Here is a 25,179-nt window from a genome sequence, read left to right as displayed (position 1 = left end):
AATTGCTAGTGAAATGGTTTGGGGCATTTTTAAAATATAAAAGATGTTGCATTAAAAAAACTTGCATCTTAAATTAAAAATAAAACAACAGCAAAGAAAAATAAATTTGTATTTCCCCATCTTTCAAAAAGGGAATTAGAAATTGCAATTACATTTTACAAGCACAGATGTAAATCCTTTGAAAAGGGTATTGGAACCATGCACTGCACATGATAACATATTAAATTCAGAAAATGGTTCATCTGAAATGCATTTTCCTCTACATTTTATTATTCACAAGCTATCATACAATGATGAGGACCGGCCACGAAAGTCATTTCTCCCAAAATGACAATATTCATGTCACAAATTAACATTACTCTATCCCCATAATTTGGGTTTCTAGCCAGTATAATCAGGTCAATCACTTGAAACCAAAACCCAGCTCTGCATCTTTCTCCACAGATACTGCCTGATGAGTTGAGTGTTCACAGGTTTCAATTCTGAGTATTCATAGAAGCAAGCCACCTATAGAATGTTAGTAAGTGTGAGAAGCTGGATTTACTGACACAATGCAAGACATACTTAGTTCTAATTAGCTTAATATTGATTTAAATTACCATTTATTATTTCTACAGCTGATTTTAAAGTCACAAAGCCCAGTATCATTTTCAAATAGGTCATGAGGCAGGATCACTCAATAACCTGCCAGTAGGCAGTGTATGGGACTGGTTTCTGTATTCAGTTTTTGGATTCTTCTTCTTGATGACATTTGCGAAGAAATGGGAGAATATAAAGAAGAACTTCACCAACGTTTAATGGCTTATCTCAGAAAAGATTAAATTCAGTGCAAGACCACAAACCTACAATATGCAGGACACTTGGGGTAAGATGTATTCTGGTATAGTAACTTGTAATAATTCAAATTTTAAATTATGTAAACATTTCATAGGAAAAACAATGAGCATTGTCTTTAAGATTGTTATGCAAAAAATGTTATTATAAATCTGACATAATTGAAGTTCTCCCAAGAAAACATAACATTTTCAAATCAATTGAGCACACTTAGTCCTTATTTCACACATTTAGTTTTCTCCCCCCTCATTCTTCACTTCAAAGGTCGATTTTTTCTTCATAAGCGCACATGCACGAGGCCCTCTGACTGTCTAGGTAGGGTTTGCATCCTAAATGCATTACTGCATTGAAAAGCATTTCTACAGCATTCTCACAAGCTATGTAAAGAGAACAAAACAAAATTAGGTTCATTCCTTCGAAAAATTAGAATCATCAAGAAAATAAGTTTACCTTCATTATGTAGATGGAGATTTAAATAATTATATCTAGTTACTAGCTGTACAAAGTTTCCATGTGGACAAGATAGGGCTCAACATGAAGTCTTTCTCTTAAAAGTAACAACTGCTATTGGCAGAACTTTTTTAACTCCTCAGAAGATGAGCACAAATGCTCATTGGTGTTAAAGCTCATTGAGCTTGCTTGTATTTGAAAATATGATGGCTGATTTGATCTTTCCTGCCTGATCTCCTTAACTCGATACCCTCTGGTTTGTAAAAAACATTCAAAAAATATACCAGCAAACTAATGGGTCCAAAGACCAACCAAATCTCCTAGTCTTGTATTCCAGATTTTAGAAGTGGCTGTAGAGATCCTGGATATATTATTTGTAATCTACCAGAATTATGTGGGTTCTGGACAAGTCCCAGAGGATTGGAGAATCTTAAGTGTAAGGCCACTATTCATGAGAGGAAAACAGAAAGCAAGAAACTATAGACCAGATAACCTTGCATCTATCATTAGGGAAATGTTGGAATAAGGAGATAACAGCAGTACATTTAGAAAATTATCAATCAAATAGTCAACATCATTTTAAAAGAGATAAATAATGTTTGACAAAAATCCACCTGAAGGCAACAAAAAAAAACCAGTAAGGAGAAATAAACTTGTATAATGGTAAGCTAGCCAATAATATAAAAAGGGATACCGAAAGGCTTTTCAGATATATAAAGAGCAAAAGAGAGGCATGAGTGGATATCAGACGCTGATAAATGATAATGCAGGGATAGTAATAGGGAACAAAGAAATGGTGGATGAACTGAATAAGTAGATTTGTTGGTCTTAGCGGTGGAAGACACCAGCAGCATGCCAGAAAAATCAAGAGTGGCAAGGGCAGAAGTGAGTATAGTTCCTATTACAAAGGAGAAGGGACTTGGGAAGCTGAAAGCTATGAAGATAGGTAAGTCACCAGGAGTTTACAGATGACTAGAAAATCACTGATGTCACTCCACTCTTTAAGAAGGGGAGGAAGGCAAAAGACAGTAAATTGTGTACCAGTAAACCTCATTTCAGTGGTTGGCAAGATATTAAAGTCCATTATTTAATAAGGATGAGTCCATCATCCTTAATAATGGACTCTAATATCTTGTCAATCACTGAAATCAGGTTTACTGGTCTATAATTTACTGTCAGATTAAGTCAGACTACTTGGAGCACATAATAAGATAGGCTAAAGTCAGCATGGTTTTCTTAAGGGAAATCTTGCCTTACAAATCTTTCGGAATTCTTTGAGGAAATAACAGACAGGAAAGACAAAGGGGCATCACTGGATGTTGTTTACTTGGATTTTCAGAAGGCCTTTGAGAAAGTGCTACACATGAGCCTGCTAAACAAGAGCCCATGATATTACAGGAAAGCTACTAGCTTGGACAGAAAATTGGCTGACTGACAAAAGGTGAAGAGTAGGAATAAAGGAGGCCTTTTCTGGTTGGCTGCCTATGACTAAGTGATGTTCCGTAGGGGCCAATCTCAGGCCTGCTGCTTTTCATGTTAATGACTTGCATGACGGGGCTGATGACTTTGTGACCAGGTTTGCAGATGATACAAAAATAGGTGTTTTGTGGTTGGGTGGGGCCAGGTAGGGCTGAGGGTGCAGGAAATTTGCAGATGACTTGCGCAGATTAGAAGAATGAGCAGAGTGACAGATGGAATACCGTGTAGGTATATGTATGAACGTGCATGTTGGTAGAAGGAATAAAGGTGTAAAATTATTTTGTAAATGGGGAGTGAATTCAGAAATTGGATCAGAAAAGGGTCTTGGGAGTCCAAGTGTAGAATTCCCTAAAGGGTAACTTGCAAATAAGGAAGGCAATTGCAGTTAGAATTCATTTCAAGAGGACGAGAACATAAAAGGAAGGATGTAATGCTGAGGCTTTACAAGGCATTGGTCAGACCACATTTGGAGTATTGTGAGCAGTTCTGCTTCCCATATCTAAGAAACGGTGTGCTGCCATTGGAGAGGGTCCAAAGTTTACGAGAATTATCCTGGGAGTGAAAGGGTTAATGTACGAGGAGCATTTAATGTCTTTGGGCTTGTACTCGTTGGAGTTCAGACAAATGAGGGAAGATCTCATTGAAACCTACCAAATACTGAAATACCTAGACAGAGTGGATGTGGAGAAAATGTTTCCAGTAGTGGGAGAGCCTAGTATCGTGTGGGGGGGGGGGGGCAGAAATTTCTTCAGCTAGAAGCTGATGAATCTATGAAATTCACTGGCGAGATGGCTGTGGAGGCCAAGTCACTGGCCAATATTTAAAGCAGATTTTGATAGGTTCTTGATTAATTAGGGGCATCAAAGGTTATGGGGAAAAGGCAGGAAAATGGGGTTGAGAAGCAAAATAAATCAACCATAATTGAATGGTAGAGCAAACTTGATGGGCTAATTCTGCTCCAATTTCATGTGGTCTTACAATGTCAATGCTTCATGAGCTGTTACAAATTACAACTGAATGCAATGAGGAGCAGATGTTACCAACACTTACCCTGTACAGTTGCATCTATTCCTAATGTTTTCTGTACATTTCTGCAAATTGTTGAAAGGCAGTACTGAAATATTTCATCACAGTCCTGTTTAGAATTACCACAGGTATCATAACAACGATCATGTTGATTGCAGCACTTCGTCATGGAAGGAATTCCCACATCTAACTTCATAAAAATATACATGAACATTAGAAATTCAAAATCTTCAAAAGCTGTGTTCTAATCATGATAAAATCTGCATTCAGTTTTGGAATCAACACTACAAGTTTGCAGATGCTGGGGTTGATGTTTCAAAATTCTGGAGGAATTTCTTGATGTCTACTAGCATTGGTCACTGAAGAGTTTCTGGGGGCATATTTACAATCAATTTTTAGTTTTGGTTTATTCAACTAACTATTGCTTTTAAAGAAATTCCCTGCTACTCCATTCCTTCATCAATGGGGATGCACTTCCAAGAGGTTAGTGAGGTGATGTGTTTTGCAATGACTAAGAAGACTGGGACATACAGAACCCCAGGAAGGGTTCCCAGAAAGGGACATTGGTGTATATATCCAAAGATTTCTGAAAGTGGCAGCAAAGGTTTATACCGTGGTGAAGAGGACAAGAATCCTGAATGCCTACATTAGCCAGGGCACAGTACAAGAACGGGAAGGTACAGCTTTATAAACTAATGGTTAGGTCAAGCTAGATCAGAGTAAGCAGTTCTGACCACCATACTATAGGAAGGACACAATTTCACTGGAGTGGGTAGAGAGGAGACACATCAGCATTTTGTCTATGATGATATATTTCAGTTGTGAAGCAAAATTGATTTCTTTGGAGGACAGGAGAGAGCAGTAGAGTCTAAGAACATAAGAAATAGGAGCAGGAGTAGGCCATCTGGCCCATCGAGCCTGCTCTGCCATACAATAAGATCATGGCTGATCTGGCCATGGATTCATCTCCACCTACCTGTCTTTTCCCCATAACCCTTAATTCCCCTACTATGCAAAAATCTATCCAACCTTGTCTTAAATATATTTACTGAGGTAGCCTCCACTGCCTCATTTGGCAGAGAATTCCACAGATTCACCACTCTCTGGAAAAAGCAGTTTCACCTCAACTCCATCCTCAATCTACTCCAACAGCTCTTGAGGCTATGTCCCCTAGTTCTAGTCTCACCCACCAGTGGAAACAACTTTTCTGCCTCTATCTTAGATATCCCTTTCATAATTTTATATGTTTCTATAAGATCTCCTCGCATTCTTCTGATTCCAGCGAGTACAATCCTAGGCGGCTCAATCTCTCCTCAGTCAAACCTCCTCATCACCAGGAATCAACCTGGTGAACCTCCTCTGCACTGCCTCCAAAGCCAGTATATCTTTTCTCAAGTAAGGGGACCAGAACTGCATGCAGTACTGCAGGTATGGCCTCACCAGTATCCTATACAGTTGCAGCATAACCTCCCTGCTCTTAAATTCAATCCCCCTAGCAATGAAGGCCAACATTCCATTTGCCTTCTTGATAGCCTGCTGCAGATTTTTACTATTTAAGTAAAAATCTGCTCTTTAATTTTTCCTTCCAAAGTGGATGACCTTGCATTTACCAACATTGTACTCCACCTGCCAGACCCTTGCCAACTCATTTAACCTATCCTTATCTCTCTGCAGACTCTCCATATCTTCTGCACAACTTGCTTTTCCACTCAATTTTGTATCATCAGCAAACTTAGACACATTACACTTAGTAGAACTCAATGCTGTATACAAAGTAATGAGTGGCATAAGTAGGATGGATAGCAAGAATTTTGTATCCACAGCAGTGGTATCTACAACTGTAGGGCAAACATTTATGACAAGGGATTAGAAGGTTTAGAAGGAACCTTTTCACCCATGTGGTAGTTGAAAAGAACTGGGTAGATGGAAAAGGCAGAAGACTCGTAGTAGATTTATGAATTTAGACAAGCACTCTAATCACCAGGCAAAGAAGGCCACCTGCTGGAAAATGAGTATAGATGGGTATTTGATGGCCAAAAGAGACACGAAGGCGAATAGGACCTGTACATCTCTCTGACTCCGAAACTCCAAGTGGAGCTTGAAAAAAGAAATTGGATTGAATGGCAAAACTAAAACTCTTTGAGTAACAAGATCAAATGTAAGAATCCTTTCTGTAAAAGAGGGAGGACATAACCATTTATGACAGAGTTCAGGGGTACTAAAACAGATGGACAATTTGGAAAAGACAATACATATCAGCCTATGTAAATTTTGTTGGATGCCTGGAGCAGTTACTGAGAGAGAGTAATAATCAATATTATTCTCTATTGATTATTATTTGCTGCCCAAACTAAAGGTAAAATGTAATACAGAAGAAGAAATCTGAAGTCTTCATCACCCTTATGTGCCTGTTGGGAATTAAGTATATTGCTTGAAATAGAATAGCAGTATTGATCATTATCACAATAATTGAAACTGCATGATTAAAAAAGTAATATGTGATTAGAACACAAAGGGCAAAGGCAATTGATACAAAGAGATATGTGACAATTTTTTTCCACTTCTCATCCTTTCAGGAGCTGCTTGTTGGGGTCTAGTTGTATGGACACAAGCTATGATTCAGCATGTCTCTCAAGTGGCAGTTCTTTATGTATAAACTCAGCCATGCTTATTCAGTCATAAACTCAAGCTCAAATCATATTCTCTTTTTTATACAGATACTTCAAGGCAGACAGGAACTAGAAGCCTGGCTGATCTCCTTCCAAAAGCTTCAGATTCAAATGTATAAAAACCAATAGCTTATAAACAAATCTGAGGTTTTCCAATATTCATGGCTGAAGATAATGCATTTTTAAACAGAAGGTCATTAAGAGAACTTCTTACAATGAATGAGCTAAGGATATGCTGTACATGCAATATTGGTATCCTTCCTGGAGTCTTCCCTTAGTTTTTTTTGCCTACAGGTCTTCTGCCGTGCTTTTTTCCTTTTTTGTTTCCACATCACAGATTGGGTGACTCCCAACACCCTCTTTGGTCATCATCTAAATGATATTGTTTCCAGCTGTTTGGCTCCTTCCCCAGTTCCTTATTGTTTACTGTGAGGAAAGAGATTCCCTTGATAATTTGATTGAACCTTTGAACAGTAATCCTCCTTAACCATAATTTACATTTATCAAACATCTTCAAACAATAAAAAAGCCAAGATGTGTTTCAAGGGGAAGAATGGAATCAGCTGGAAAGGAAATAACTTGGTGTTATCTAAAAACACAGAAATGCAACGTGGAACAGTTCATGTTCCAAGCCTTCCCTGGTAATGCTCCCCAATTCTTCCTCCATTACATCGACAACTGCATTGGTGCTGCTTCATGCATCTATGCTCAGTTTGTCAATTTCATCAACATTGTCTCTGACTTCCACCCTGCCCTTATATTAACTTGGTCCATTTCTGACTCCTGTCTCCCCTTTCTGTCCCCATCCCTGGAGACAAAGTGTCAACTGACATCTTTTATAAACCTACTGATTCCCCACAGTTATCTTGACTATACCTCTTCTCAGCCCATCTCCTGTAAAAATGCTATTTCCTTTTCTCAGTTCCATCATCTCCGCTACATCTGTTTTCTGGATGTAGCCTTCCTTTCCAGGACATCAGAGATGTCCTCCTTCAAAGAACAGGGTTTCCCTTCCTCCACCATTGACGCTGCCCTCACCCGCATCTCCATATCTTGAACATCCACACTCAACCCATCCTCCCGCAGCTGTAACAAGGATAGTTTCCTCTCTTCCTTAGCTATCACCCCATGAGCCTCTGCATACACATCATTCTTTGCAACTTCCACCATCCCCAAATGGACCCCAATACCAAAAATATCTTTACTTCCTCCCCCTCTCTCTGCTTTCTGCAGGGGTCAGTTCTTCTGTGATTCCCTTGTCCATTCTTCCCTCCTCACTAATCTTCCTGTCAATTGTCCCTGCAAGTGGCTTAGGTGTTTCACCTGCCCATTCACCTCCTCCCTCACCTCCATTCAGGGTCTCCAGGTGAGGCAACACTTATCCTGAAAATCTGCTGAGGCCATTTACTGTATCTGGTGCTCCCGATGCAGCCTCCTCTACATAGGTGAGACCTCTCGTAAATTGGGGTGACCGCTTTGTCAGGCACCTCCGCCCCATCCGCCAAAAGCGGAACTCTCCAGTAGCCAAGCATTTTAATTCCAATTCTCATTCCATTTCAACATGGTGGTCCGTGACCTCCTCTTGGGCCACAATGAGGCCACCCTCATGGTACAGAAGCAACACGTTATATTCTGTCCGGGTAGCCTCCAACTTGATGGCATGAATATCTATTTCTCCTTCCGCTATATACATACCCTCCCACTCTCCTCTTTTTGTACTGCCCACTCTGGCCTTTTACCTCTCTCACCTGCTCATCACCTCCTCCTGGGTACCCCCCTCTTCCCCTTTCTCCTACGGTCCACTCACCTCTCCTATCAGATTCCTTCCTCTCCAGCCCTTTACCTTTCCTACCCACCCGGCTTCACCTATCACCTTCTAGCTGTTCTCCTTTCCCTGCCCCCATGTATTTATTCAGATGTCTTCCCCCTTTCGTTCTCATCCCAAAGAAAGCCTCAGCCTGAAACATCAGCATTCATTTCCATAGATGCTGCTTGATGTGCAGAGTTCCTCCAGCATTATGTGAGCATTGCTTTGGTTTTCCAGCATCTGCAAAATTTTTCGCAGTTTTAAAATATATTTGAGAAGGTTTCTGAAAGTTTAGGAAAGTAGCAAAGTAAATTGATTTATTTAGGGCACACCAAAGAGGACCATCACAGCTAAAAAGAAGAATACAGTGAGTGGAGATAAAGCTAGCTGGAACTGATGGATAGCAGTACATGAAACAGGACTGGGAAAGGTTCATGTGAGGTTACAGAACTAACAGATAAGATGATTTTAAATATGGCACAGTAAGAAAACATGGAGCCAGCAGAACTAAGAAGCAACGTTGATGGACAAAGTAAAACAGAAACAATTGATAATTTTGTAGGCTGTTTGGCACATATAAAATAAGGCAAGGATTGGCTTAAGAAAGGCAGCAATTACAAGAATTGGTTAACAATTATTTGCTGATTGGACTGGGCTAAACAAGTCACACTATTGTGATTGTTGCTGTTCCTTTCCGCACCTTGAAGTGCATCAGGCTGCAACCTTGCAGATTCTTTAGCATTTTGGTCTGTTTTTTTTTTAACAAGGCTGACTTGCTAACTCAATGTTCAACCCAGCATGGATGGAAAGCATGCAAGGAGCTGGCCGGATTCGAACCCAGAGCCACTCTCCTCAAAGTCCACTGCTGATCTATATTTGGCTGCTCGCAATCTATTTGTTTCCCTGCAGCCATACAACAGCCTCTTATGGTGGAGATGATTGCTGCCAAAAGACTTATCTTGATGGAATGGAAATCACCCTCTCCCCCTTCCTCTCGGAGATGGATGGCTGATATGATCTCAGTCATACAGATGGAGAAACTTCGGTTCTTGAGAACCAATTCAATTAAAAAATTTTTGGCTATCTGGGATCCATTTCTTGCCTACCTGGACGAGGCCGGGGGCGGATAAGCAATTTCCCCCCCAGATGATTTCTCATGGCCCTCATTTGAGATTTAATGTTTAGTATTTTTGAGCATTTTGTACAATAGGCATTCCCCTAATGTTATGTCTTTTTTTTTGCTTATTTCTTTTTTGTACATGTCTGAGCTGGTATGTTTTTGCTGATCTCATTGTTTTTTTTTGAAAATTTTGAAAATAAAGTAATTTACAAAAAAGTCCGGTGCTGATGCCACTATGCCACCGGCCAACTAGTCACACTATTAGAAATGCAAAATTGTTTTAACAATTCAATCTTTTGGTGGGTAGCCCAGAAGCTTATATTATAACAACAGAAAGAAAATGGAAATTTCTTTTCGCTCTTTTCTTGCTTCAGCTATTTCAAAATGAAAAGATAAATATGATTTTATTTTCCTTCTCATAAATCATGTGGTGCAGTTTCTACAAGTTTAGTATGTGTAATAAATGATGATTGCTAGTAATACTGAGAAATAAGGGCTCAAGGGACAAATGAAAATTACAATCTTGACTTTCAGCATCATATTGCTTTTTAAAACTGTACAAAGAATATTGTTTATATAGTTTTGCAACTAGCTTATATGTCATTGGCACAAAAAAGTCTCCATCTGTTCCACTAATTTGTATAGTTTTTGAAGCCCTCAGGAGAATCAATCTCGGGGTTGTATATGGTGACATATATGTACTTCGATAATAAATTTATTTTGAACTTTGAATACTTTTAATATTTGTAACTGAACTGAAATAAACTTGGGAAAAATACAACATTCCTTACATGAACTCCAAACATAGGAGAGCCACATCCATTGGGTGGAGGAGGCTTATAACCATAACGAGGAACTGGCTTGGATCCTGAAAAAGATGTTTATAGTAATCAAATCATTTTCAACCATTATCAAAAATACTAATGTCATTAGCTGTTCAAAATTGAAGAGAGATTAAGAAAAAAAAGGAGGTGCATAGCTGGTATAGGCAGGTAGGAACAAAATGAGGTACTTCAGGAGTGTAAGAAATGCAAGAGAACACTTAAGAAAGAAATCAGTAAGGCTAAAAGACACGAGGTTGCCTTAGCAGACGAGCTGAAAGAGAATTCTAAGGGATTCTACAGATATGCTAAGAGCAAAAGAATTACAAGTGACAAAATTAATCCTCAGGAGACAGGCACAGTGAGGCAAAGCAACAGCAAAGTCATTGACCCTATACCGACTACAGAGGAAGAGGTGTTGGCTATCTTGAGGAAAATTAGGATGGATAAATCTCCGGAGCCTGACAAAGTGTTCCCTCAGACCCTGTGAGGGGCAGGTGCAGAAATTGCAGGGGCCCTGGCAGAGAAATTTAAAGCATCTTTAGCGACAGGTGAGGTACCAGAGGATTAGAGGATATAATGTTGTTCTGCTATTTGAGAAAAGCTCTAAAAATAAAACAGGAAATTATAAGCTGGTGAGCTTATATCAGTGGTGGGAAAGAATTTAGAAGGTATTCTGAGGGACTGGATGTGTAAGGGTGTATTTGGATAGACATAGACTGATTAGGGATAGTTGGCATGGCTTTGTGCATGGTAGGTCATGTCTAACCAATCTTATAGTTTTTTGAGGAAGTTACCAGGAAAGTTGATGAAGGCAAGGCAGTGGATGCTGTCTACACATACTTTAGCAAGGCATTTGACAAGGTCCAGCATGGGAGCATTGATATAAATGACAAACAGAATAGACCTAGCACTGATCCCTGCTAGGTCTATTCTGTTTGTCATTTATATCAATGATCTGGATGATAATGCAGTTAACAGAATCAGCAAATTTGTGGATGACACCAAGACTGGGGGTGTAGTTGACAGTGAGGAAGACTATCAGAGCTTGCAGCGGGATCTGGACCAGCTGGAAAAATGGGCTGAAAAATGGCAGATGGAATTTAATGCAGACAAGTGTGAGGTGCTGCACTTTGGTAGGACCAGCCAGATGTAGGTTTTACACAGTGAACACTAGGGCACTGAGGAGTGTGGTAAGACAAAGGGATCTGGGAATACAGGTCCATAATTCATTGAAAGTGACTGCACAGGAAAACAGGGTCGTAAAGAAAGCTTTTGGCACATTGGCCTTTATAAATCAAAGTACTGAGTACAGGAAATGCGATGTTATGTTGAAGTTGTACAAGACATTGCTAGGGCTTAATTTGGAGTACCTGTGCTGATTTGGTCACCTACCTACAGGAAAGATGTAAATAACATTGAAAGAGTACAGAGAATATTTACAATGATGTTACCAGGACTGCAAGACCTGAGTTACAAGGAAAGATTGAATAGGTTAAGACTTTAATTACTTGGAACGTAGAAGACTGAGGGAAGATTTGATAGAGGTATACATTTTGAGGGGTATAAATAACGTAAATGCAAGCAGGTTTTTTCCACTGAGGTTGGGTGGTACTACAACTAGAGATTATAGGTTAAGGGTGAAAAGTGAGAAGTTTAAGGAGTTAGGAGGTGAATCTTCTTTATTCAGAGGATCTTGAGAATGTGGAACGAGCTGCCATCGCAAGTGGTACATGCATGGATAGGTACAAGGATGGTAGGGGTATGGAGGGCTATGGTTTGGGTGCAGGTCGATGGGTCTAGGCAGTTCAAATGGTTCAGCATGGACTAAATGTGCCGATGGGCCTGTTTCTGTGCTGTATTTTTCTGTGACTCTAAGAAAAATATCCCTAATAGTCCTCTGCTATGATTTTATTATTCATGTTCCCTATTCATTATTCCCATAATTAAGAGACGTAATGATAAAATTCATGTTATATTGTGATATTAGAAAGAACAAGATTTAAGAATTCTGCAAGATACAAGGCCCACATGGAACAAAGTATAGCAAACAACAACCTACGGCACAGAATCCAAATTCACCAGAAAATACTTTGATCAGCAGACATAATTAAAGCAATTTTCAATCAAACTAGAATGGTACGTAATCATTAAAAAAAAAATCGGACTGAACCATTTCAAAATTCTTTAAGTAATAGCCACACTTTGGTTGCCAGCTTTGTAAAAACACTGCAATATATGGTAATGTACTGCATTTACCAGGATCACCGGTTCAAATTAGCTAATCTCAGTACTAGAACTGCATCACCACCATGGTGATCACTGTTTAGAAAGGACAGTCATCAACCACAGGTTTATTTTGGCTATCAGAATTCCCCATCAAAAAAAAATCTTGTTCAACAAGTTAGAATAGTTTAGAGCTCAATTTTGTTACCTCACAAAGACAGATAATCACTTCACTAACCAAAGTAGTTAAACACGACCTCTTATAAGGTCACAAGAATGTGCATATATTCAATAAATTATTCCAGGTCATCAACTTCACGAGACAAGCAGATAAAATATATCTTGGGAATAGTGTAAAGAAGGAAATGTTATTCATGATGACTATGACACGAGTCCCCCAATCCAATGAGTCATATTTTAACTTTATAACTATGTATGCTTTTATTGAATGGCAAAATTGACTACTGATCATTTTACTCACCATCACTGCATTTGTACCTACAGAGCCCATCCTCCCCGCCAAGTAAATCCAGTGCTGCATTCAGATATGTGTCAATCTTATGAATTCCATTCCGAATTGTTTTCAGCTTCCCCCGCCAATCTTTGAAGTCTGCATCTTCGGAACGGCACCCACAGCTCCTCAAAATAACTCCCAGAAACACACAGATTTGGAAACGCATGCTCAAAATTATTTTACTGATTTGTTTTTCACTTTTGCTTTTCAGCTATAATGAACGTTTTCTGCTGTGTGTATCTACACAGATGAATTGAAACTATTGTTATCCAACTAGAAGAGAGATCCAAATCAAAACCATTTGTTGGTACTGCATTCCAAAAGTGAAGTGAGTAATAGGGTAAACTGGCTCACTCCGACTTCAGTTAGGCTACTAAACTTCTGACCATTCCTTAAATTTTAGAACACTATTTTCATATTTGTATTGGTGTGATATTTTTCAGTTGCTGTCAAAGTACTCAAATAATCACTGCTGGCCATAAGGATGAGAATAGCAAATCATGCTGGATGAAGGGTCACCTCTCCCATAATCTTGTGATCTAGAAACAGAGAAAAAAAGCAAATCTAAGTGAAAATGTAGAGAAAATGTGTGCAGGATATATTCTCTTCAATTCACAGGATTCAAAATTGATCTAATCTAGGCTTCAGAAAGCTGTAATTATAGCTAGCCTTTAGTTTTATCTGCATGGCCACTACAGTCTACAGTTAAAAAAAAAACAGATCTATCCTTTCTTGGTTAGGACATTAATTTTAACAGCAATTACATATAATCTTTCAATAAATACACAGCAATAATATAGCTAGACATGCTAACTATATGGTTTTAGACTAAACCGAATCTACCCCCCCGCCCCAATGTCCAGAAACTTCCACAAAGCCTTGAGATGTTTCAAGATTCAAAGCCAATTATTGACCCCGCCTTCATAATATCAACATGTACAATTATATACAGTGGATTCTGGTTAATTGGTCCATCAGTTCATCGGAGCAGTCGCTTATTTGAGAAAACTTTAAAACAAATCTAATCGAGAAAGTAACTGGTATTCCCTTAGTTTATTTGGGACACTATGCTGTTAAGGCAGGAGTATATTGCTAAACAGTTTCTAACTAGCTTAAGTCGTGTGAACTTGTATGGCCATACATTATACTGTGCTCAGAACAAACAGTTTTTAAATAGCATTAATTGCACGTGTTTGCATTCAAAAAGCAGTCATTTTTGTCACCGACAGTTGGCGAGAAATAAGCAGTAAAACAATTCAGATCTGTTTTGCTCACTGCTGTTTCAAGTAAGCAGGCTTGGGGATGCCAAAAACCATTTCACTACTTCAACAAGTTAGGACAACAAAGAATTTGAAGGGATCGACAATCATATTGAATGTTACAATGAAAATGAAGATTTGGAGGATGTAATCATCAAAAAGCATTGTATAAAGGATGGTCCATTATCTGCACTAGGTATCTGCTCTAGTTTTGTTCATTTGCAGTCAATCAAAAGAACACAGCAGCGTATTCGTTGAACGCCTCACCGGACGATGACAATGAAACCTGTGTGGGAGAGTTTTTAAAGTAGAAAAGCCATTAAACTGGGACAGTTTCAGACTGAGTCCAGTGATACGAGTCGTCATCACAACTGCAGTCTGAGTCCAGTGATACGAGTTGTCATCACAAACTGCAGTCTGAGTCCAGTGATACGAGTCGTCGTCACAAACTGCAGTCAGAGTCCAGTGATACGAGTCGTCGTCACAAACTACAGTCAGAGTGCAGTGATACGAGTAGTCATCACAAACTGCAGTCTTCCTTGGTTGCAGTGGATAACGATGACTTCTTGTGTACCCTATCATGCCCTTTGCTCTCCACAAAGCATTGCCAAACTACCTTCTTGGCCATCAGATCTCACTTGCCCAGTCCACCAGAGCTGGCTTCACATGCCACCATGTCCCTGTATCACCAGGTTACGAGGCCCGTCAGCTACCCTGCCAGTCAAAGCAGTGTACCGGCTTTGCCGTCGCAAACTAACAGCTACTTGGAGCCATAGGTGTGAGCTGAGTGTCCGCTGGGGGTCAAAGGTGAGTGAGCAAGCTTGGAGCACAAGCCCATTCACCCGAGGTGCCCTCTCTCCCTCAATATCCCATATACAGGATGAATTCCTCTGTTGATAACTGTTAGAAATACACTGTTTTATAGTACTTCCACTGCCCTCGCAGTAGAAAGCTAGGCAGGGAGTTAAACACCTCAAAAATCCTGCGAGCTGGAAGCTTTCTTCAGGGTTTTTAAATGAGAACATTTTGTGAAAAAAGATATTGCTGTTTCAAAGACAAATAACAAGTAGATGGAGATCAATGTCTTTCTACGGTGTGTGCTTCAAGTTGAAATCCGCATTATGCTGCGCCGGAAATTATGTATAAAAGAGTTTACGAGCAGGAAGTAATGTTTGTACAAAAGGAACTGCACACAAAATGAACAGTGCTTCAAGAGGCAGAACAATATTGTAGCAGCGTTGGTATTGTTCTAATTTGTCTTTCATTTAAATCAATAATTTGTTACTCAGTTAAACAGTAGTTTAACTATTTTGTACCTTCTTAACTATTTTCATGAAATTTCCACTAATTGGGGCAGCTGCTTAATTGGGCCAAAACGTACTGGTCCTGATGTGTCCCAATTAACCAGAACCCACCGCACTGAAAAGTTCCAGAGGACCACAATACCTGATTCCACTCCATCTCAGTCTACCCACACACATCAAAGTGCTGGTGAACACAGCAGGCCAGGCAGCATCTCTAGGAAGAGGTACAGTCGACATTTCGGGCCGAGACCCTTCATCAGGACTAACTGAAGAAAGAGCTAGTAAGAGATCTGGAAGTGGGAGGGGGAGGGGGAGATCCAAAATGATAGGAGAAGGCGGGAGGGGGAGGGATGGAGCCAAGTGCTGGACAGGTGATTGGCAAAAGGGATATGAGAGGATCATGGGACAGGAGGCCCAGGGAGAAGGAAAAGGGGGAGTGGGGAAAAACGTAGAGGGTGGGCAAGGGGTATCATCAGAGGGACAGAGGGAGAAAAAGGAGAGTGAGAGAAAGAATGTGTGTATATAAATAATGGATGGGGTACGAGGGGGAGGTGGGGCATTAGTGGAAGTTAGAACCCGTACTCTGGGTTTTTCCCCCCCTCCCCCTTGTCTTTTTCCCCAGACCTCCTGTCCCATAATCCTCTCATATCCCTTTTGCCAATCACCTGTCCAGCTCTTGGCTCCATCCCTCCCCCTCATGTCTTCTCCTATCATTTTGGATCTCCCCCTCACCCTCCCACTTTAAAATCTCTTACTCACTCTTCCTTCAGTTAGTCCTGACGAAGGGTCTCGGCCGGAAATGTCGACTGTACCCCTTCCTAGAGATGCTGCCTGGCCTGCTGCGTTCACCAGCAACTTTGATGAGTGTTGCTTGAATTTCCAGCATCTGCAGAATTCCTCATGTTTGCGCCATCTCAGTCTATATACTACGTTTATGGGTAGAGTTGTCCTTTTACATTTTCAATGTCATACAACACATAAGCAAGCAGTAAAACAACAAATAAACATTCCCACTTTTGTCCCCTCGGCACTGCCTTTCGTTTCTCTACTTTGGTTTTGCACATCCACAACCTAAATCACTACACCTAAATTTATATCTCTTGGTACATTGCATTTCTCTCTGGCATGGTATCCAAATGGAAAACATATTAGAATCATTCAATATGTTAATGCACTCCTAATTAGAGAGTCAAATCAACATACAACACAAAAAAATTTAGTGGGAGTACCTATCTCCACCAGTCGGCTCTATACTAAGCCCCACCCCAAGCAGTGTGCCCAGTATTCCCGTACTTTCATGAAAACATAAAGATTCAGTGGGAAAAGTCAAAAGATGAACTAAAACCCCGGGGGCAATCCTTACATCTGTGTAGAACGGAGAGAGTTCATTACTACTGGAATTATCATCTTTCAATAAATATTAAATGAGAACACGGAACACCGCTACCACTTGTATTTTATGTCTTCCACTGAATGTTTCAAGGACAGCTTCTTCCCGTCCGCCATCAGATTTCTGAATGATCCATGAACTCATGAACGTTACCCCACTATTCCTATTTTGCAGTCTTTATTTTTATTGTAACATTGTATTTTTATGTCTTCCGATACAATGGTACCACAAAACAACAAATTTCACGGCACATGTCAGTGAACTAAACCTGACTCTAATGTCAAATGGATATGCATGACCGTAACAGAAAGGGGTTAGGGATTTATCTGGAAATCTCTGGCTAACGCTCAGCTCACACCAAATATCAAGTTATTCTTAACCCGTGGGTGTTCGTGGAATGATACTGTATTTCCCACGAATCTGGGTACACGTTAAAACGTACTTCGGCTTTTGGGGCGTCTGACGTCGAAAAGGGCCCATATAAAAGCAAGTTTTTTAAAATTCCCAAATCTTCACTACATTTATAACGTTAAGACAGCGTTTGAAGGCAAGGATAGGATTTGAGGTTTCAACACTTGGAAGCATCCAATATTTAGGATTGGATGAAATCTAAATAAGTCAGCAATCTGACATCAACATCAACATGAACACCGTCCGATAAATATCGAGGTTAAACATAAAGTGTCTGTGCGAGACTATAAACAAACCGGGGGACGATTCAACACAAAGCGGCCCACAGTGAACATGGAATCTGTGCGCCCTGCTCTACGGGAAGGCTCGAAGCAGATTTTTACCTGCATTTCCTGAACATACCTTATGTTGACGTGGCCGACAATGCGTCGGCGCATCTTCGGCGCACTACAACACCCTCACCAGGTACACTGCCCCCTGTTCCGGAAGACTGATTGATAGACACCAACACACCCGCACGCTGCATCGCAATAAATGTCATTGCTCTTTCAGCGAAGGGTCATGCCCACAATTCACGAGGGAAGGGTAAAAGCAAAAGATGCTGCAATGTTTCTGATGATGATTCAAATTTTCCGCATCTGCAATTTCATACCTTTCTATATTGTATGGGAAATCAGTCAAATATTTAAACCCAAGACCATCTGCTCTGATATAAAATTATTACAACAGAAGTGCGTGCAGGAGTAAGCCAACCAGCCCCTCAAATCTACTTCACCATACATCAACATGATTGCTCGCCTTCCTCCAGGGCCCCCACATCCCTTTACTGTCTAGAAATCTATCCATCTTTGCTTTAAATGAACTCATCACTGAGCAAAAGAGCTTTCTGGGGTACAAAATTCCAAAGATTTATCACCCTCTGTGTGATGAAATCCCTCCCAATGTCAGTACTAAACAGTTTACAGTTATTCTGAGACAGTGATCCCTCATTCAAGCCGCGTCAGGCTGGGGAAAAATTCTCCCTGCTGAGCCTTGTATGAAGTTTGTAACTTTCAATGAGATCTCTCCTCATTCTACCTTAACTCTAGAGGATACACATCTAATCTATCACACAGCAAGCCTGCCATCCCTGGAATTCATCTGGTACGCTACCTGCTTTGATCTTCTCCTTTCTGAATTCCACTTTAGGTTTCTATCCTTGCCAAAGTAGTTTAAACCCTCCCCAGTAACTGCTTCCACACACCTACCCCTCCCTCCAATGATGTCAATCCTGATTCCTTTGAAGTGGAACCCATTCCGTGTGTACTGATCTCAGCTGACCCACAAACATTCCCAAAGCCTCAAACCGAAAGAAAAAATCCGTCTTAACTATCTCCAGGCACCTATTCATTTACTTTATTCTCCTAGTTATCATGTGGCAATTGGAACTTTCCTGAGATAACGACTTTTGAAATCCTGTTTTTTAACCTCCTTCCTAGCTCCCCAAAGTCAGCTTGTTTCTATCCAGCTTGTCAGGTACTGCGACCTCAACACTATGACCTTTGGCTCTTCACCCTCCCAATCAGGATGCTCTGCAGCTGTTCAGCAACACCCTTGGCCCTGGCACCAGGGAAACACCGTACCATCAACCTTAAACATTAACCCTGTGTTGCTTTTAACAAATGCTGCCTGACCTGATGAGTAGTTCCACCATATTTTGTTTCTATTTCAGATTTCCTGCATCCACTTTTATATTTGTTTTTCAGTGATACAGCAGGATGGGACAGGAAGGGATGGTGTTTTGATCAGACCAATGACTAATATATCAAATTAAGTCAAGTCAAATTTATTTATAAAGCACATTTAAAAACAACCCATGTTGACCAAGGTGCTGTACAATCCATAACAGGTAGCTAAAATCACAAATACAAGAAACATAGATATAAACAACAAGGCACACAGCTTATAGGCACAAAATAAACATGTGCCTAAGCACAAGCCCAAAAATCAGCCACATCAGGAAGATTCAAAAGCTAGTGAATAAAATAAGGTAAGCTTTGAGCCTGGACTTAAAAGGGTCAATGGAGGGGGCAGATCTGATAGGGAGGGGAATGCTGCTCCACAAACTAGGGGCTACAATAGCAAAGGTGCAGTCACCCCTGAGATTAAAGTTAGATCGTGGGACAGCCAGGAGCCACAAGTCAGCCGACCTGAGGGACCTGGAAGTAGAATAAGGGTTTAGAAGGTCTACAATATAGGAGGGGGCCAGCCCATTTAGGGCTTTAAAAACAATCAGGAGAACCTTAAAATCAATTCTAAACCGTACTGGTAGCCAGTGGAGAGAGGCCAGGACAGAAGTAATGTGGTCCCTCTTCCGGGCACCTGTCAGGAGCCTGGCTGCGGCATTCTGGACCAGTTGCAGACAGGACAGGGACAACTGACTGATCCCAGTATACAGGGAGTTGGAGTAGTCCAAGCGGGAGGTTATAAGGGTGTGGATGACTTTGTCAAGATCTCTGAAAGAGAGAAAAGACTTGATTTTGGCAATAGTACGAAGCTGGAAAAAACTGGCTTTTACTACTGCATTAACTTGCTTGTCAAACTTCAAAGTGGAATCAAATATCACACCAAGTTTTTTGACATGGGGTTTGACAAGGGTGGACAGGTTACCAAGACTGTTGGTAATCATTTTAATGGATTCAGGGGGGCCAAATAGGACAACTTCAGACTCGCCTTCATTCAGCTGTCGGAAGTTTTTTCTTGGGGGGGGGTTATTTTTTTAAATTAACATGTCAAATATGCATCTGCAAGGGAAAGAGTTAAATCTGTTGGTTGATGGCATTTAGATGATAAAAACCGTAAGACATAGGAGCAGAATTAGACTATTTGGCCCATCATGTCTGCTCCACCATTCCATTATGGCTGCCTTTGATTGAAAATTGAAACAAAAATACCCAGAGAGTGCGGGAAATGTAAGTGGAGGAATGTCATTCACAGTGAGGATGCGGAGATTCCTGAACAAGAACTGTGAGGAAGAAATATTGGTAACAAAGAATAGATACAATAATGTGGGTTAATTTACTGACCCAACATAGTCAACCTGGAAAGGGTCAGTAGTAATGGCTTATGGGTGCTGACCTTTCCCAGGTTGACAAAGCCAGCATGGCAGCCGACCAAACTACTGACACAGAGGTCCAGGCTTACTAAGCAGCAGTCACGGGCCTGTGAATGGCTGACATTAAGCTCAGGGAAGCTGGGGTTTCTCTCCTGAGCAATGCCTCAACTAGTCCCCCTCACCCCATAGTGCCCGCAAGGTGAAGGCGGAATGTTTTTAACTCCATTCACGGATCCTTGCATCCGGGCCAGAAGGCCTTACAGAAACTGTTTACACTAAAGTTTGCGTGGCACCGCCTTAGAAAAGACCTGCATGATTGGAGAGCAGCCTGTGTCGAGTGCCAGTGGGCAAAAATTAACTGTCATGTTCAGGCACCCTGGGCACCTTATGAGATCCCTGTGTGACAGTATGGCCATGCCAAAGTGGACCTGGTTGGTCCCCTTCACCTCTCCTGTGCTTTTACGCACCTCCTTACCATGGTGGACCATACCACCAACTGGCCAGGGGTCATTCCGCTAGCATTGACGATGCCGCAGGCGTGGCACAGACGTTCATCAGTACCTGAGGTGCTCCGTTTGGCACCACATCTGATATTTCCTCTGACTGTGGTCCCCAGTTCTCATAAGACCTCTGGGCTGCAATGGCCCAGAACCTCAGCATTAGGCTACATCACACCATGGCTTATCACCCACAGTCCAACGGCCTGTGTGAGCGGTTTCACAGCTCCGTAAAGACTGCTCTGACAGCTTCCCTGACAGATGAGTTTTGGCATGATCGCCACTTGTGGGTCCTACTGGGGGCCAGAGCAGCTCTCAAAAAAGACCTGCTGTCATCCATAGCCGAGACGGTATGCAGGCAGTCGTTACAAGTACCAGGTGATTTTGCTCCTGAGGCCACGGCCACCTGGTTGGCCAGTCAGCAGCATTCTGCCCTCTTCAGAAAATTCAATTCCTTTGCACCTATTCCTACCTCCCATCAAGGTGTTCAGCATTTTTGGGTTCTGGTTGACCTACAGTTCAACTCATTCGTTTTCATCCGCAATGATGCACAACAACATCTCCTTAAGCTCCCTTATGATGGCCCATTCTGCATTTTGGAAAGGAGGCAAAAGTCTTTTATCATTGATAGGAGGGGGAAACCTCAATGTATTTCGGCCCACCAAAAGTTGGTGCGTTCCATTACCATGCCCCTGGTGTCACATCATGACCAGCAGTGTGTCAACACACCTCCAGACAGCCTGAGGCACCTGATGTTAATCTAGTCATGGAGCATAGGACCTAAGCTGGGCGGCTCGTCCAAGCTCCGGGCAGGCTCCCGATGCCGGCTTTGGTAAATTCTGGGGGTTTCTGTGCGGAGTAATGCAACAGATGCATAATTCACAACCACCTACATTCATTTGGGGTTCTCCTTAAGAGGCTGGTTTGACGTGATGATGTAACAACGTGCTCTGTGTTTGGTTGACGATAAAAGGAGCTGATACGGTTTCTCTTAAACTTAAAACCCTCTGCCGTTTTATTTGTGAAAATCTGCACTGCTATGTACAAATGTAAAACTATATGACCAAGAAATAGCAAGCAAAAGATTAATTGAGTATTTTTGGCTCTTTTCTCTGCAAAACAATCTCTACTTCGACTCCAATCCAGACATCATCCTGGTAAATCTCTTCTGCAACCTTTCTAAAGCTTCCACTTCCTTCCAAGAATAGGGTGACCAGAACTGAACTGAACACAATATTACAAGTGTGGTCTAACCAGAGTTTTATAGAGCTGCAACATGACCTCATGGATCTTGAATCCTACCCCCCGACCAAGGAAGGCCAACACAACATACACCTTCTTAACAAACCTATCAATTTGCAGAGCAACTTTGAGGGATCTATGGATGTGGAATCCAAGGTTCTTCTGTTCCTCCATTCTGCCAGGAATCCTGTTATTAACCCTGAATGCTGCCTTCAAATTTGATCTTCCACTTCACACTTTTCCAGGTTGAACTCCATCTAGCACTTCTCAGCCCAGCTTGGCATCCTGTCAGTGTCCTGTTAAAACCCTGAACACCACCACCCAACTATCGTGTCATCTGCAAACTTATCCAAGTCACTTATGTAGAAAAAAAGCACAAAGAGCAGGGTTCCCATAACCGATCCCTGTGTAACACTACTGTTCACTGACCTCCAGGCAGAACACTCTTCACCTACAACCCAGATGTACAGTCTTTTTTTCCCATTGAGATTGGGTAAGACTAGAAAGGTTAAGGGTAACAGGTGAAATGTTTAAGGAGAACATGAGGGGAAAATTCTTCACCCGTAGGGTGGTGAAAGTGGTGGACGCAGGTTTGATTTCAACAATTAAGAGAAATTTGGATAGGCACATGGATGGGAGGGATTTGGACAGCTATAGATGGATGACTGAGCAGATCAATGGTTCATCATGGACTAAATGGGCCGAAGGGCCTATTTCACTGTTGTAGTGTTATATGACTCAGCCCCCTCTATCTTCTATAGGTAAGCCGATTCTGAATCCATACCTCTGTTCCTTGGATCCCATGCCTCCTGACTTTCTGAATGAGCCTACCAGAGGGAACCTTATCAAACACCTTCCTAAGATCTCTATACATCACATCCACTGCTCTATCGTCATCAATGTGCTTTGTCACACTCTCAAAGAATTCAATCAGCTCATGAGGCATGACCCGCCCCTCATAAAACCATGCTGAGTATCCCTCATCAGACAATGCTTCTCCAAATGCTCAATAATCTAAGAATCTTCTCCGATAATTTGCCCACCCTTAAAGTAAGACTCACTGATCTAAGTCCCAGCATTATCCATACCCCTTTCTTGAATGTGTGTGTCAACAGTAAACTTCAACCCTTCTCAGGGGTTTCTTTGTCTGTCCTCCAAGATAAATGGCTGGGATCAATATAGGAGCAGCAAACTCTTCTACAGATAGGCAAAATGGTGGCTGAGGGTGTACAGGCGCATGGTTTATGAGACGTTTTTCATTCCACTGCTTACACAGAGCATCTACATGCTTCCAGCGCAAGGCCTCAAGTTTCTCAATACGTCACAAATGGTCTTTCTTTGCACTAAATTGTCATGGGTCAGAGGCTCATGGCATTCAGTGGTCACATTCTTCCCAGCAGGATAATCTTTTCCCATGACAAAGAATCGGGTGTCAGCTATGTGAATAATTTGCCTTCCCTAATGTTTCTGGCCTGAATATAACCAGGGCCTCAGTTACTAGAAGACATTGACATTGGTTCATTTCCCTTTCAAGCGAATTTATATTTTCCAAAGACAGTATTGTTAGTAATTTTCCTGTGACTGGAGATTAATTATGTAGGTAAATTTAATTAGAGTGTCCTTCACTACCTCCCTACTGTTAGAATCAATGCAACACACAAGATCTTGGAGGACTCAGCACGTCAGGCAAATGGGCACAACGTCTTTTTGGGTCAAGACCTTTCTTCGAGACTAGAGGCTGTGATACTCCCCGCATTTTCCCGAGATTCTTGTGCAGTGATCCTGTCCATTGTACCAATCTACACCGTGATTCAGGAAGGAGCTGTTTGGACACCGGGAAGAGGCAGTGGGGGGTGGGGGACGGGGGACGGGGGACGGGGGGGGGGCGGGAGAGACAGGTGGTCACTTCTAAAGAAACAATTACTAGATTCTGGAACTTGCCGGCTACAAGGAATGATTGACACAAATTGATACATTTGAGTGCAGGAATGGACGAAAAAGGAGCTTATTATGGGTTCTGCTGATAACTAGATAAGAAAGCTCCAATTCGTACATATGACTGTTAGGTTGAATACGTTGGCACTTCAACAAAGCTGTGAGTAAAATGCCATGTTATCGTAGAACTAAAACAAGCAACTGTAAAATGCATATTGGCTATTCATTTGTGAGAACATCAGCAATTGGTGGACACATTTAAGTCCACTCATTTGCATGTTTGTTCTTGCAGTACAGTATATACAGTGTAGATCAATCTAATGGAAAGTCCCATAAAGTTGTTTCGAATTATGAATATCAGTGACCCAAATAAAAATGCAACTATACGGTCAAAAACTCTCAGTCTATCTTTTACAACATATTGTGACGGAAATGGGAGTATCCCAAATATCCGGACATGCATCTCGGTTTTTTTTTGCACTACTTTACTTTCCATTTTTCTATTTTCTATTTATAATTTAATTTTTTTTAAATATTTACTATCGATTTGCAATCCATGGAGCGGGAAGCGCAGAATCAAATATCGCTATGATGATTGTACGTTCTAGTATCAATTGTTTGGCGACAATAAAGTATAAAGTATAAATCTTGGCTTCAACAAAATTAGATGTACTTATCTGTCCTATGGTTCTCTCGCGACTGAGTTGTCACCATGTTACTTCCTATGCTTGAACAATAGCAAAGAAACATCTTCACTGTCTTTGCATGTGTGTAACTTTTCCATTGATCTGAGTTTCTCCATTGATCTGAGTTTCTCCATTTGTTTTCGTTCAATCTGCCCTTCCCAATCCTTCATCCCGCCCAGACCTCACCTTCCTTATCCCTTAAGCATACAATCTCTTATTCGTTAGCTTTGTTACAATGTTTTGTTTCCATCCTACTGCAGCAGTATCAGAAATTTACCACGTACAGATCCAACGTAAAAAATCGTACACCTTCACCGCTTTCAGACCGCTCTCGCTACTCTTCCTCGGGAAACTACAATCATGGCCCCCCGGTCCTTCATCTGATGGCTGCAACTTCATGACGACTGCAACCGCT

At 41.3% G+C, this 25,179-nt stretch overlaps 1 protein-coding gene across 5 annotated transcripts; it reads right to left on the bottom strand.

Annotated features, from left to right (window-relative positions):
- Positions 1-155: 155 nt before the first annotated feature.
- On the bottom strand, positions 156-25,124 carry pla2g12a (phospholipase A2, group XIIA). 5 transcript variants are annotated; one of them, XM_072271258.1, is made up of 5 exons: positions 25,049-25,124; positions 12,914-13,485; positions 10,177-10,253; positions 3,814-3,979; positions 156-1,211 (listed from the first exon to the last, which is right to left on the bottom strand). In XM_072271258.1, exons 2-5 carry the CDS (start codon positions 13,110-13,112, stop codon positions 1,093-1,095), a joined length of 561 nt encoding a protein of 186 aa, XP_072127359.1. In that variant the 5' UTR covers positions 13,113-13,485; positions 25,049-25,124; the 3' UTR covers positions 156-1,092. The 5 variants fall into 5 exon arrangements, with proteins under 5 accessions (XP_072127359.1, XP_072127360.1, XP_072127361.1 ...); XM_072271259.1 differs by lacking the exon at positions 25,049-25,124 and adding an exon at positions 17,713-17,800; XM_072271260.1 differs by lacking the exon at positions 25,049-25,124 and adding an exon at positions 17,607-17,664.
- Between the last annotated feature and the right edge of the window lie 55 nt (positions 25,125-25,179).

Source organism: Mobula birostris, chromosome 10 (genome assembly GCF_030028105.1).
Source record: "Mobula birostris isolate sMobBir1 chromosome 10, sMobBir1.hap1, whole genome shotgun sequence".
NCBI lineage: Eukaryota > Metazoa > Chordata > Chondrichthyes > Myliobatiformes > Myliobatidae > Mobula > Mobula birostris.
This window is presented reverse-complemented; position numbering and strand designations above follow the sequence as displayed.